Here is a 13,430-nt window from a genome sequence, read left to right on the forward strand (position 1 = left end):
CTTCTTTGGGACTTCTGTGAGGATGATTTCAGCCTTGGACACAAATGTCAAAATTCCCTGGCATGGCCTCTGCATGGACTTACTCAGCCGTTGGCAGTTTCCAGGCAGCTTGGAAGTGATATCAATCACAATACGCTCATTTTTAATTTTTTTAAGAGTAACCATTCAGTGACATGCTGTGTCTTTGTTTTTCAGAATCCAGGTATTGACATTGGGGATGTTTCTGAGAGAAAAGCGTTAAGGAAGAGCTTGAAGTGTAAAAATTTCCAGTGGTACCTGGACCATGTTTATCCGGAAATGAGAAGATACAACAACACCGTCGCTTACGGCGAGGTAATTAAGACTGAGCAGTCCCTTAGATCAGACTGGTAATATTTACAGCTGGTGAGTCTCTTGTGAGAAATAGCCTCAAAGGAGAGGAATGTGAATCAAAACCTACTGTTTGTGTATAATTATATAGGTTTGTATAAAGCCATTCACAGTTTCTTTTAAAACCTATTTTGGGTTTTATTTATGATCTTGGAGACCGTATACGGTGAAATAGTTTAATACCTCGTTTACTGAATTGGCAGAAAATTATCTATATTACCCATTGACTCTATGGATTAAGCAGCGTTATGTATATTTTTAATACATAGTCATCTTATAAAACCCTTTGACTTAAACTCAGTTTAATTCCTTACAAGGTCTCTGTAGGATACGGTGCGTTGTCACAGCAGCTTAAGGACGAGATAAAGTAAGGAGACTTAATTCAATCTCTGCTGGCTTTGAGACCGTACTGGGAATATAAAAACAGGCATTGATGGAAACTAATAATACTCTGTTGCAATAGGTCTCATGGAATAGTGGCAGTTTGAGAAGGCTTCCTGAAGCACAGCCCGAGCACCCCAGATGGGTAGTAATTTTAAGAAAGATTTATTATCAAAGTTATTTAATGCCTTCAAGCTAAAACTTCCCAAAAAGTAGTATTTTCAAAGGCATTATTGCAGTTGTCCTCCATGGGGAGACTGGAGAGAGGACACCTGTGCATTAACAGACCTGCTGGCTGGGGTTCAGCAGCCATTGAACCCAGCACTTCCATGCTCCCTCCGAAGCGTGTCCTTCAGTGCTTGACGGCTGATTTGCCATCTCTGTGTGTCCTTATGCATCCCTGCGACAATTCGGAGCGGCTCCTTGTGCTGGCTGGACTTTTTTCCCTGCCTTGTTGAGGACTTCGAGATTTCGATGAAATACAAGCAATTCTGCACTGATTTCAGGCTCCTGGCAACATGCTGATGGCAATCTAAAAATATGTTTGTTACCACCACACATGACCGAATACAAAGAGAACTGTGTTCAAGGAAGTTGGCTCCTTTGAATGGTAATTATTATATAAAAGCAGTAATCATTAGGCCCTGTATTTAAAGAAAACATATGGCGCACTAAACCTTTCTCTGCCTGATTATGCCTAGTGATACAGCACCGTATATTCTTTCTACAGCACGAGCGGCTACAGGCATTGCTGCACATCACTTTATTGCTTATCTCCGAAGAGACAGGGCCATATAACTCTGCACTTTTTATTTCCTACAGCTTCGAAACAATAAGGCAAAAGACGTCTGCCTTGACCAGGGCCCGCAGGAGAATCACACAGCAATATTGTACCCGTGCCACGGCTGGGGACCACAGGTGAGGAGCTGCTCCGCTGGGACCGTGCGTGCTGGGGCAGGAGGTACCCAGCCGTGGCTGGGTGGGCATAGGACAGAGCGTGGATGTGCAACGTGTCTGTTGGCTTCTCTCTCAAATGTATAAGGCCCAGCTGCTTGTTAAAAATACCTCAGACATAAAGGTGTATTTTCCCAGCTACTCTTAGAGTAGCTGTTTTCTGGATTACCATAATCATTCCAGAGACGCAAGTAAAAGCACAATTTGAAAAAATCTTCCGGATGAGGGTAAATAATGCTGAAAGCAAATAGCCAACGAGCAGAGCAGAGCATACACAAGCAACAAGCAGAGCATTTTAAGACGTTTCCTTTCTCTTTTCACCCAGCAGAGTAAAACCGTACTCACTGAGTAAAGCAAACAAACAGTGCTTTTTAACAGGATGATAATTGGCCGTTTCAGCTTGGCTGGGATTTGCCATAGCGTTAGTTTTCTAGCATTCCTTTTGCCTCTCCAAAAGTTTTGGAGCAACCCAAAAGCTTCTTATCCTAATTTTAAGATTATTCTAGATTAAAAACCTTCATTCCAAGATTCACTCTAGATCTCGTATCTTTTAGAGGATTAATGGATGTGTCAAATACTGAAAGTTGGTGATGATGAACTAATTTATCTCTTACCATGTTTTAAGAAGAAGGCAGCACAGCAATGCTGCAGGTTTGATAGCCAGGGAGTTGGAACAAAACGGGGTATAACACTAGCTCTGGCGTCTGTAAAACCAACAACAGACTCCAAGCTGGACTTCCAGGATCTGCAGCTCCAGGGATAATTTACCCAGTTCCCTGCTAACTTTTCTCTTATCTCTGCCCATATCCTCACTTCTGTATTTTGCCTAAATCCTGTGACTTGCTTTGTGTTTTTCTTTCTGTATGCCTACTGGTCTTCATCTCATCATGCAAATCCCTTAGCACAATGTCCTTCTTCCCTACAATTTTTAAGGAGAAAATGGAACAAGTTTCCTTCTAGGTCTGGAAGCAAAATGGCCATCTTATGACACATGGGGCTTTCAAGAATTACGATGTGATTTTTAGGTTTTCTTTCATTTCCAAAATCATGCCTGACCTCCCTAAAGCCACAGCGTAGCAGCACTTGTTCATCTGGCGTTTTAGCTCTGTCCAGTGAGGACCTGGGTGTTTATCATGAGGATTTGATGTATGTATCTGACTTCAATCTCCTGCTTTGATTTACATTTCCCATGTAAATGCTGTGGTTATCTATATTGGAAGGGAGGTTGTGAATGATGGGCTCAACAGTCACTGTGCTTGCACGGTGTGTAGCGGCGATGGGTGGAAACAAGGATAAACTCCTCCCTGACAAAGCTGTTTCTTCTGTTGCTTTTCTTTTCTCTTTGTTGAAAAGTCCATGTTCATTGCCAGAAATATTTCCATGTTACCTTCTCTGGATCAGCCACGTTTGTACTGAAGGGGTTTTATCTACTGATCTGCTTAGAAATTGAGGCAAAACTGTACCTAAAAGCTGTCTGAACACCAAGTTTCTAGGCTGAAGCCATTATCCACATTCTTTCAAAAGAAGTCGAGATGTGCCGCAGGAGGACACCCATGGCACCTCACACGGTGGGATAGGTCCTACCTGTCGCTCTCCATTGCCAAGAGGACAAGTCTTACACTGGAAGTTTAACATTGATTTGGGTGACATTAGGTGAGACAATCCCATCCTACTTGTGCGCGGATGCTGAGTTAGGTACGTTTAAGGTGCAGACAGAGATTTTTTTTTATTTGCACAACAGCAATCTTTGTGTGTTTCAGGGAAGACCTGGCCTCTCATTGCATGTATTCTGGTCACCGTCCTCTATGGGCTGTGTTCTCCCCTTACCCAGTAAGGCAGCCCTGGCTTGTCATTTCACTGTTTTCTGTCTAAGCATCATGATGTTTATTGTTTTGGTATTGGCCATGCCTTCCAATAGCTTATTTTAACACGACGACTCCAAACCAGAGCTGTCAGTGCTGGCAGAGGACATGGGGTTTAGGCTGAGAACCGCTGGATGGGCAGGGCCGCATGTCTAAGGCGTTGTGAGCCCCTAAGTCCTGTTGAAATTACTGCACGACAGCAAACTGCTGGGATGAAGCAGCACGGGAGGTGACGCAGCAATGACTCAGATCCCGGCCACCTGATACACTCCAGTGTTTGACAGATTTACTGTGCCATCGAAGGCAAGTTACTGTATTGAACCTTCATCTCAACGCAGAAGTGCATAAATTACATAGAAGTGCTCAACACCAGTGGTTGAATTCCTGCTCCCAAGAGCTCTGTAGGCCTGCCCAGCACCTCTGCTCCAGGACCACTGGGACCTCCGTGCAGTGGCAGAGAGGGGAAACTTCTGGTTCCTTCATAATGTTACGAAGAAAGCTCAGCACCGCGGCTGCATTCATTAAGACCAAAACTGTGAAATATAACATAATAAAGACCATTCCATTAAATGCCTGCAGGTATTTGTGTAATAAAGACTTGCCTGTGAAAATTTCTCCCAAGGAGAGCCGGGAGGGACCCCACCAGACAGTAAGGTTTCCCAATTTATTTGGGGTAATTTATTTACTGAGCAGATTTCCAATTTAAGCATCAGAGCTTTCCAGTTGAAACAGAGGCTGCTATGACTGGTTTTCCGGCTCCAGCTGTGTTCTAGCCCATGATGGGTTGTAGCCCATCCTGGATTTGGGTGTCTTTTTTCGAATACCCAAATATTGAATGCTTGTGTGAACAGCAGAGATACGTAAACTCCATCTTGAAAAGAGAACTTGCTTTAATCCATTGGACATTACAGGTAATGTCAGTCTAGCTTCCGCACGGTTCTCGTGCAGCCCATATGTGGGAGGAGGTCTTTCCGAGGAAGGGAGGTGCCCCAATTGCTGCTTTTTAGGTGGGAAACATGTATTAGAGTTCACAGCAAAATCTTGTAGCTATTCCCTAGGGTTTGGGAACATGCCATCCCATTCCTGGTAGCATTCTGGAGATAAGAGCTGATTTTTTTTGTCACATCTTAATGATTAGCTTTTCAAATCTGGCTGAAGACCTGGAGCATTAATCAGGGCTTAGCAAGGTGGGGTGTCGGTTCTCTGTTCTATCACAGGCCTCAAATATGACTTAAACATGTCTCTCTTAATTCTCCGCCTGCAAAATGAGTCTCATTGGCATGAGGGTGAGCTGAAGATTGAGATGGAGCGAGTGGGGACATGGGGCTGCAGGACGCTACAGCTGTGGCAGCCAGCGGTATCTGGGGGCCCAGCTTGCTCAAGGAGGTTCATTTTCAGCTAAAAAACCTGTATAGTTCAAGTGATGGGAATGCGTAAAGAGCCTCTTCTCACAATATGGTCACCCTGGGCTTTCCAGGCTCACCAGGACTAAGTAATCCCAAAGCTCACCTGAGCCGGAACTGCAAACTTCAGGAGCCACCCGAGCCTAGGAACTGGCCACAGGAGTCCTTCAGGGTAGAAACAAATCTCACTTTCGGTTTATCTGTGCCTTTAAACAAAGATCAGTCACCTGTGGCCAGTCGGGTCACTGCTAAATATAACCTAGCTGTTGCTTAAATGCACACAATCTTTTTCTTAAATGGCACAAAGTGCCTTTTGAACTTTCTGGTTGGAAACTTAAATTTCTAAGTGCATTATCGTATGAGAAACTGAATTAGCCTGGCATTGCCTGCTAACCCTGGGCTTTAAGATAAATGGCTAAAAGCAGGTTATTTGGTTTTTTTTCCTCTGCTGTTTTTGTGATTAGACTTAACGATGTTTTCTTTTCCTACCTGACGTTCTGAAGTCAAACGTTGCAGTGCTGCCGGCTCCCTCCAGCTCATCTGTCACTGAAGCCCAGCACAGATTTTTCGTCTTGGTCTTCCACCTCCACATTGTGCCTTCCCTCTCCAGCTGAGAGCCGGTTCTTGGCACTTCTTTTGTTTCATGATACCTGCAATTAGTTTAACTCCTTGAAAGTGCTTTTTAAAAGCAGCTATCAGTGAGTGCAGAAGCTTTGAAATTAGCGTTTTGCAGAAGCACAGGCGCCGCACAAAAGAAATGGGACTTCTGCTACTACTGTTTAATTAATGGGCTGTGTGTTGTAATGTATTGCCGGGAATATAATTAGATGTAATGTAAACACCTTGTTCAAATAGCTTCATTGGTTTATATATATATAAAAACCACAAGGTGTTGCAATTCCTTTTGAGTTGTTCAGCGCCCGAAAGCACATACAGTGGTGCCTGTGCTCAGTGTTCGTGTCCTAAAATCTCCACTTCTCTCCGTGTTACTGTGGCCCATCCATACGTCTTTAAATGCATTTAATGCTTAAGGAGCAGGTTCCTCGGCTGCGGCGAGCAGGGGTACGGTGTAGGCTCTGTGCTGGCGTTATAACGATGCAAGGACAGCAGTGTCGCGGGTCCTGTTCCCCGCCACGCTGCGTAACGCTGGGAGTTTTTTGGAAGCCCTCGCTCTTTCTAAGTCCATCCCGACACGGTGCTACTGGCTGCTGCGGCTGCTGCGTGTCCATAGACGAGCAGCCCAACGCAGAGGGAGGGGAATGACCTACTCTGCGGGGAGGGATTCCCGTTCAAGGGAGGGCGGCTTGTATTATATATGGAGTTTCTGCTCGCTCTCCTGGTGATGCTAATCGGGTTTGGGTAAGCACGTAGCACTCAGATGCAGTTAGGTGCGATGGAAGCCATACCTAGCGCCGAATGCAGATGAGATCTTGGCTTTTGCTTGTAGCACCTCCGTTCTATCGCTGGGGGACGTTCTTGTTTTTCCCTCTTGTTTTCCCTTTAGCTTTCTGTTCTCCCTGCTTTCATTCACTTCCAGGTCAAATCATTATCAGATTTCATGATGAAGTATCCTTTTATCCTGTAATTGAGCCTGCCCGTGGATTTTTTTCTTCCTGATGGCTTCATCTTTTAAGCGATACATCACGAAAACACCTTGCCGCAATGATGTATTACACTAATAATATAGTAATACCTCATTGGAGTGACAGGACTATGGTGATATATTAAGGTGATAGAAAGCACTATAATACTATAAAACTTAAGATAATGTTCACCCAGCAGAGCATTTCATTTAATTATAGGATAAAATATGTTTTGCCCATTTAAGCATCAGAACTTGAGGACAAAACCATCAATACTGAGATCACCAGGACACCGCGGTATCAAGGGTGACAAAATAGCGCACCAGATTAAATTGTGTTAAAAAGAAAATACTGTATACGCTTTACTTACGGTTGCTAATTGACGATCTGCTCAGTGCAGAAAGGAACCTAAACAACCCTAAATTATTTTCCAATAGAGTCAATGAAGGTCATCAAGGCTTTTATTTCCCAGGTGCTAAGATGTCTAATTAACTTTCTCCCATCCCTGAGATGCAGCCGGCCAGAAACAATAATCAAAGAAGATGTATTGGTGGTGCAAGTTTGCCGATGGGGGATCAGCCAGAGCGATGCAGCGGGCACACGTGCGGCCGCGTGCCCCTCTGCACTCCTGGCATCAGCGGGGGCTGCAGGTCCCCCCGGAGCAAAGCGGTCCCCCAAAGCGGTACCTGAAGGTGGGGGACTTCGCAAGACGCGCTTTTACCCGGGATGCAGTTTTACCTGGAAGAGTGTTTGCAAGAGGCTGTGGGTATGAATGCGTGTTTCTCCCGGAAAGTGGCTTGGGGCCACTGACACTGATTAAGGGCTTTAAGACCTCATCAATATTAACCACCTGGGTAATAACGGGTAACTGGTTAATATTTTCAAGCTGTTTTCCTCTGGTCCTTCCTCTGGTCTTTCCATTTGTTTCTTGTCCTGTGCCAGGCTGGGTAATTCCTTCAGGCAGTTCCTGAGGCTGGTACCTCCATGTTTCTCTTTTCCCTGGGTAATTCCTTCAGGCAATTCCTGAGGCTGGTACCTCTATGTTTCTCTTTTCCCTGCTGGATTGGCCGTATCCTTCGCTGTTCGTTCAGCTCTTGCCTAGCTTGGTCTGTTTTCTGGAGGCTGACAAACCTGCCTAACAGGCAACGAGACACGGGACAGATCACTTTAAAGGAAAACATACATTTTTAGGGCAAGTGGTGCAGAATGTAAACTAGATGACTTCAGTGATTTGTCTTTCCACAAAGCCGGGAAAACATGGGTTTGATGCATTAAATACCACTGGATTTGACTGGTTATACGACATGGGCTGTCATTAACTTCCTGTGACTGGACTGCACTTCGGCAAAACCTCCTTCATCAATGAAGTAATTTCCTTTGAAAAGAGACAAACTTTTATTACCTTTAAGCACCATGATGACCATGTGAGGAAATACTGGTGCCTGCAAAGCAACCATGGGATCTCCAAGGGAGTAGCCTCGTTCAGGCACTTGTTGATGCAGGCAACATTTTTAGGGTGGTCGGCAATGAAAGAATCAAGAACAGGAGGGACAATCCTTATGAAACATTTGAGAGGAGAAAACTGAGGTGGTCCAACAGGAGAACATTTGGTGGAAGAGCCTTCCCAGATCCTGTGGGAAGAGCTCTCCTGGCTGTGCTGTGAGGATGAGGAGGAGCGGGGAACAGCACAGACTGTTCAGGTGGTGCCGGGTGGATCGGGTACACTCCTGGGGCAAGACAGTGGGATTTACACAATTAATGTCGCTGAGACTCCCAAACACAGCGCCCAAAGAAGTGAAATAGTGAATTCCCTCAGCATAGTGAAATCCTGAGCATGGCAGGCCCTTCTTGTGCCAAGGAGTGGTGTCACCCCAGGGATATTTTGCACTGATGCTGAATATCCCTGTGAGCACTCGCAGTATTCATCAGGCTCACTACTGCATCTTGTTCATTCAACTTTCATATGTAGCCAAAGGATAATTTCTCATCAGCCATCTTTCCCAGAGATCGTCGTCTGAGGCTCTACTGGCCGTGTTGGAGCAGGCAACTTTGCTTGAAATGCTGAGTTCTTGACTTGGTGAATCGCTGCAACCACTCGGAAGGTTTTAATAACAGCAGCAGGTGTAATTTACTGATATCATAAAGCATTTGTATGGTATCTGCAGTTTCTAAGGTAGGCTCAGGTCTTACGTGAACACACTGTCTGGAGCTGCTCTTTAAAATCTTGGTCAGTGCAGTGACCAAGGTTTGGTCATGGTGATGAGACAGAGGTGCTTCCCGTCTCTTCTCTTACCGGGCAAATCCAGATGGAAGGTGCCAGCCAGGCTGCAGCTACGCTCCCCACAGCTGCCTGTGGGGCTGTCTCGAGTGTCGGCCTCTGCTCTCTTATTTTCTCCCATTTTATCGCTCAAGAAAGACCCACTGGCAGCAGGATTGGTGCTTCACCGCAGGACTCCCATTTACCTGAGTGCCTCACCCCCCGCTGTCACCTCGTGGTTGAGATCTCCGGCTGCCCGGTGGGCTTGCACTAGAGAGGAGCAAAATGACAAAGGAAGAATTAAGGCATCAAAGACAAAATATCCCAAAAGACAAAGATTCCATAAGTATCTTAGAAGTGCAGTGGAGCTTGCACTCATGAGTTAGGTGGGATTTTTGGGGAATAATCACTCTCAGGTTTGACGGTTGGACAGGCTTGAAGGCTGGAACGGCTGCTGCTGCTAAGCCTTCGCTGCGCTCGGCAGAGTAGATCAGGCATTAGGCAGTGTGCTAGATCTAGACACGTGTTTGGGGCTTTATTTATCTGGCTATTATCCATAGTAGATGACACATCTAATAGATGCACTTAATGCATTTTTCATAATACCCGTGTTTGTTTTTCAGCTTGTTTTGTCTCCCTCCAGCCCCCACCCCACTCCCTTCCTCGGGAAAGATTTGATTTTTGCTCCGCTTATTTTTCCCACCACATTAGGCGCTAACGTGTAAGAGCAGAAATCATGTTGCCTTGTGGGCATTAGACCAACTGTCTGTAGACAAGCGGCCAAACATCATAGAAAAAGTAAGTGTCTAGCACACTAATTATGTATATGGTAGGAAACATTTTGGAAGCAGGAGAAGGAGGGTAACTGGCTCTGCCTGTTTGGGACCTCTGGGTGATTTCTTCTGTCTGTCATGGAGAGGGCTTGTCTTTTCTTTTCTTCTCCTTTGTATACTCTTTCTTTTTGCAAGGCAAGCAGCCTCATCCTCTGTGTTGATGAGTGCTAATTCAGATGAGCTGCGTGGTTGAAAACACGCTGTCCGGCTGAGAGCAGCATCTCGCTCGAGGCTTGGCTCGTCAAAACATCGAACTGCCAAAACAAGTAATGTGAGTCTGAGCCTTCAGCTGGGCTGGAGGTGCCCAGGGGGTCATGCCCAGGTTGCTCCGCCTCGTGTGCGGGGCAGCTCCCTTGCTGGGAGCCTGGCACAGCGTGAGCTGGGCTCGGTGGTGGATCGGATCCCTGTCCTGTGGCCGGGCCCCCGTGCCTGGCGGGGACGGTGAATCAGCGGGAGGAGGAGGAGGAGGAGGAGGAGGAGGAGGAGGAGGAGGAGGAGGAGGAGGAGGAGCAGGTTACAGCTTTAAGCTCCGCAGGCTGGCCTCCTTTCCACCCTGCCGCACCAGCGCAGCAGTTTGGAGGGGGAATTACTGTAAAGCTGAAGAGACAGGTACTGTTCTGCACCATCTTGCAAAGGGCTTTGAGGGGCAGAAGAGCAAATCCTGCACCGGGGGACAGGATGGGGCAGCTTCGCCCCACACCAGCATCAGCTGCACGGTGTGGGCTGCTGCAGCTGAATCTGCCTGGGGGTGCGTGCTGTTGGTAAATGGACCTCTGTGAGATGTAAAGTAGCGGAGATCTTGCTTTCATACACAACACCTTGGCTAAAAGTGTAACTCCACCAGCAGCTGGGAGCACAGCGCGCCGGGCACCCGTCCCGAGGCGAACGGGCGGCACAGGGGCCAGCCGGCGGGTCCAGCACGCCTATGCCTACAGCCAGCATCCCAGAGGGAAGGCAGAACCGGCTTCAAGCACCAAACTGTGGTTACTAGCTGGAGTTGGACCCTCTTACATTGTTTTAACTTGATTTTCAATGTTTTAATTATTCTAACTGGGGTAACCTGAACTCCCAGTGTGATTTACTGCCTCTCTTTAAGCATCTGGGTCACAGATATGCTCAGTTAATTAACGTGCGGAATACTCCCTGTTTGTCTGCTGGATAATGGATTGATTCATAATTTAAATAAGCAGCTGTGTATGTCTTTCCCTTGAACTATAAAAGGCAGGCTGCTGTCATTCATCTGTTTTCACCCCTGAATTTGAATAAGTTTAGGGAAATATTTTGGTGGGATTCCTTAAACACTGCAAATGGAAGAGCCCGTTGTGTGCGGTCCCGCCGTGACAGCGGGGCTGTCTCGGTGCCGCCTCGGTGCCAGCCACCTGCCCAACACCCCGAGACCCTCGGCACTGCCCCGTGCTCCCAGCCTGCGTCTCCCTGGGGGCACTGGGCGGTCGGCAGCAGGGGGTATTGCAGGGGTTAGCTGCAATCCTGAGCCTTTGCTTCGGCGCTGAACCGTGGGGGAGATCTGGGCTTGCGTCCCTGGGGAACGGGGCCGATTACACGTTGGCCTCCTTTGGCTGCCGTTGCTGCCCGGCTGCTGTTGCAGTTGCTGGAGGGCTGTGCCAGGCACACCAGCAGCATCATTCGCAAGCCAAAGCAAGGCTGGCTCACCACGCATGCGAGAAGCCGCAGGCTGGGCCAGCGTGGACCGGCCAAGCCAGCTGGCTCCGGCCAAAAACCAGGGGAAATCATCCATCTCCCCAGCCCACAGAGTGTTCAGGCCAAAGGATGCTGGAGGAGTCTGCCCCATGATGGCTTTAGGGATCAGAATTATTCTTATCCCTTCCCTGTGCCCCAGCTCCTCGCTTGTATCTGAAAAAAAACCTCAAAACAAGTAGAAAAAAAGGCTGGAGAAAGTTGGGTTTTTTCCTCTTGTCAGTTCTGCTTTCTCTGCACACCAGCCTCTTTTTTTTCCTGAGGCTCTGCGAACTTGTCCTTTCCTCTGTCACTTTTTAATGATGCTGCAGAGATACCGATGGTCTTTTTCCTCTTCTTCCCTGCCCCCCAGCTTGCACGCTACACCAAGGAGGGCTTTCTTCATCTCGGCGCCCTCGGGACCACGACTCTTCTACCCGATACCCGCTGCCTGGTGGATAGCGTGAAAAGCCGCTTCCCTCAGCTCCTCGATTGTGAGAAGGTCAAGAGCAGCCTCCATAAGCGCTGGAATTTCATACAGGTTTGTTACGGGTCTGCCATCGATGCTGCTCCTCTGCTTCCCAACCTGAGGGCTGTGGCACATCGTCTCTGGCATGGGACAGTGGGGGATGAAGACGAAATGGTCCTACACGACAGCAGATGCAAGGTCCTACGGCAGAGGGAAAAGGTTAAGAGGGATCGGGCAGGGACAGTATTTTAGGACAATTTCCAGTAGAAGTTTCCCTTTCTGATACCCTCAGGTGTATATAACCTGCCCTGCTGATGACTTCCAGATTTCTTTGTTTCTTACAGATGATTTATGGTGAAATACATGAAAACACAGTACTTTTGTCCCACAGCAGAGAGTAAATAATACATATTCTACAGAAGTGCCACACCTCCCTAACGCAGGGATGCAGCCACGCTATGTAAAGGTTACGGATGTCCTTTGGTCGCCCCCGTGTTAGGGATCCATGTTGTCAGTGATAAAAGGTTGCTCATTCAATTCACATTGATTATTTTAGGAATTATTTTGTTGTTTGAATTGCATTACCACCCAGCTAAGTGCTGTACACTTTCCAGCAATGCACAAGGACACAGCTGCACTCCTGGGCAGCACACGGTCCTGGCTTGCTTCACAGGCAGCCCCAGGTCTTTAATTTTTGTAATATTTTCCCCATATCGTTTAATTTTAGAACGGTGCCATCCTGAACAAGGGAACAGGACGATGCTTGGAAGTGGAGAACAGGGGAATGGCTGGCATCGATCTGATTCTTCGCAGCTGCACAGGACAAAGGTGGACAATTAAAAATTTCATCAAGTAAAGGGTGGAAGAGTCGGGAGGAGTTTGATGCAAAATATGGCTGACTTGGACTGGTCCAAATGGACTCCTTTGGAAAGGACAAAATATCAAAACAGAGCTTTATTCATGTTATTAGGAGAGGATGTGGGTAAATGGGCATTTGTGTCTTTTTATTTTTATTGTATATTAGTCTCCCACAGCTGATTCCAACTGTGTGAAATTGGGTCAGAACTGCTATTTTCTTCTGGCAAGCGCTCTAAAAGGTACCACTTATTTCTGCTGGAATGACTGTAATAAGTTCATGCAGTCTTGTGAGCATTTTACTGACAGAGAGTTGTTGCTTTCCGAGACGACTCCAAGCTCTCCCAAAGGGCCAGGTAGGTTTGCATCACGTTCGGAGTCAAGAGACGCTGCATATACCTGCCTGGCAAGCATGAAAACTTACGTGCTTCTGAGAGGAAAAGGTTGCCAAGCCCCAAGTGGGCCAAGTTTGAAAGATGTGGTGTTTTGCTAGGTCCTCTCTCTCTTTCCCCCATCTTGCCCCTGCATTCAGCAGCCCCTTTCTTGAGTCTGGGAGAGGCAAAGCTCTCAGAGACACCCCGGTAGCTCCGATGGATCACAGATGTCGTTAAACAAAATCCTGTTGAATAAAAACACTGGTCTCCCATTGTCCCCTCTCCATCGCCCACGCGCTGCTGCACAAGCCAGCCTCATGCAGCACCAGTCCCTCCCACGGAGACCCCAAATGGGTTCCCCTTGGAAAAGACCTCGGATGTATGTTTGGGCAGCT

The 13,430-nt window shown here is 47.2% G+C and overlaps 1 protein-coding gene across 1 annotated transcript in view; it reads left to right on the forward strand.

The window, feature by feature from the left end:
* The window catches only part of GALNT17 (polypeptide N-acetylgalactosaminyltransferase 17), a gene marked incomplete at its 3' end in the record, with an annotated part of 218,366 nt that extends 205,704 nt beyond the window's left edge, over positions 1–12,662 (forward strand). Inside the window, exons 8-11 of the mRNA XM_082008558.1 lie at positions 196–333; positions 1,573–1,668; positions 11,711–11,878; positions 12,534–12,662. Coding sequence (XP_081864684.1) covers positions 196–333; positions 1,573–1,668; positions 11,711–11,878; positions 12,534–12,662 — 531 coding nt within the window. The remainder of the gene's footprint in view (positions 1–195; positions 334–1,572; positions 1,669–11,710; positions 11,879–12,533) is intronic.
* Between the last annotated feature and the right edge of the window lie 768 nt (positions 12,663–13,430).

Source organism: Phaethon aethereus, assembly GCF_964289735.1.
Source record: "Phaethon aethereus genome assembly, chromosome: 19".
NCBI lineage: Eukaryota > Metazoa > Chordata > Aves > Phaethontiformes > Phaethontidae > Phaethon > Phaethon aethereus.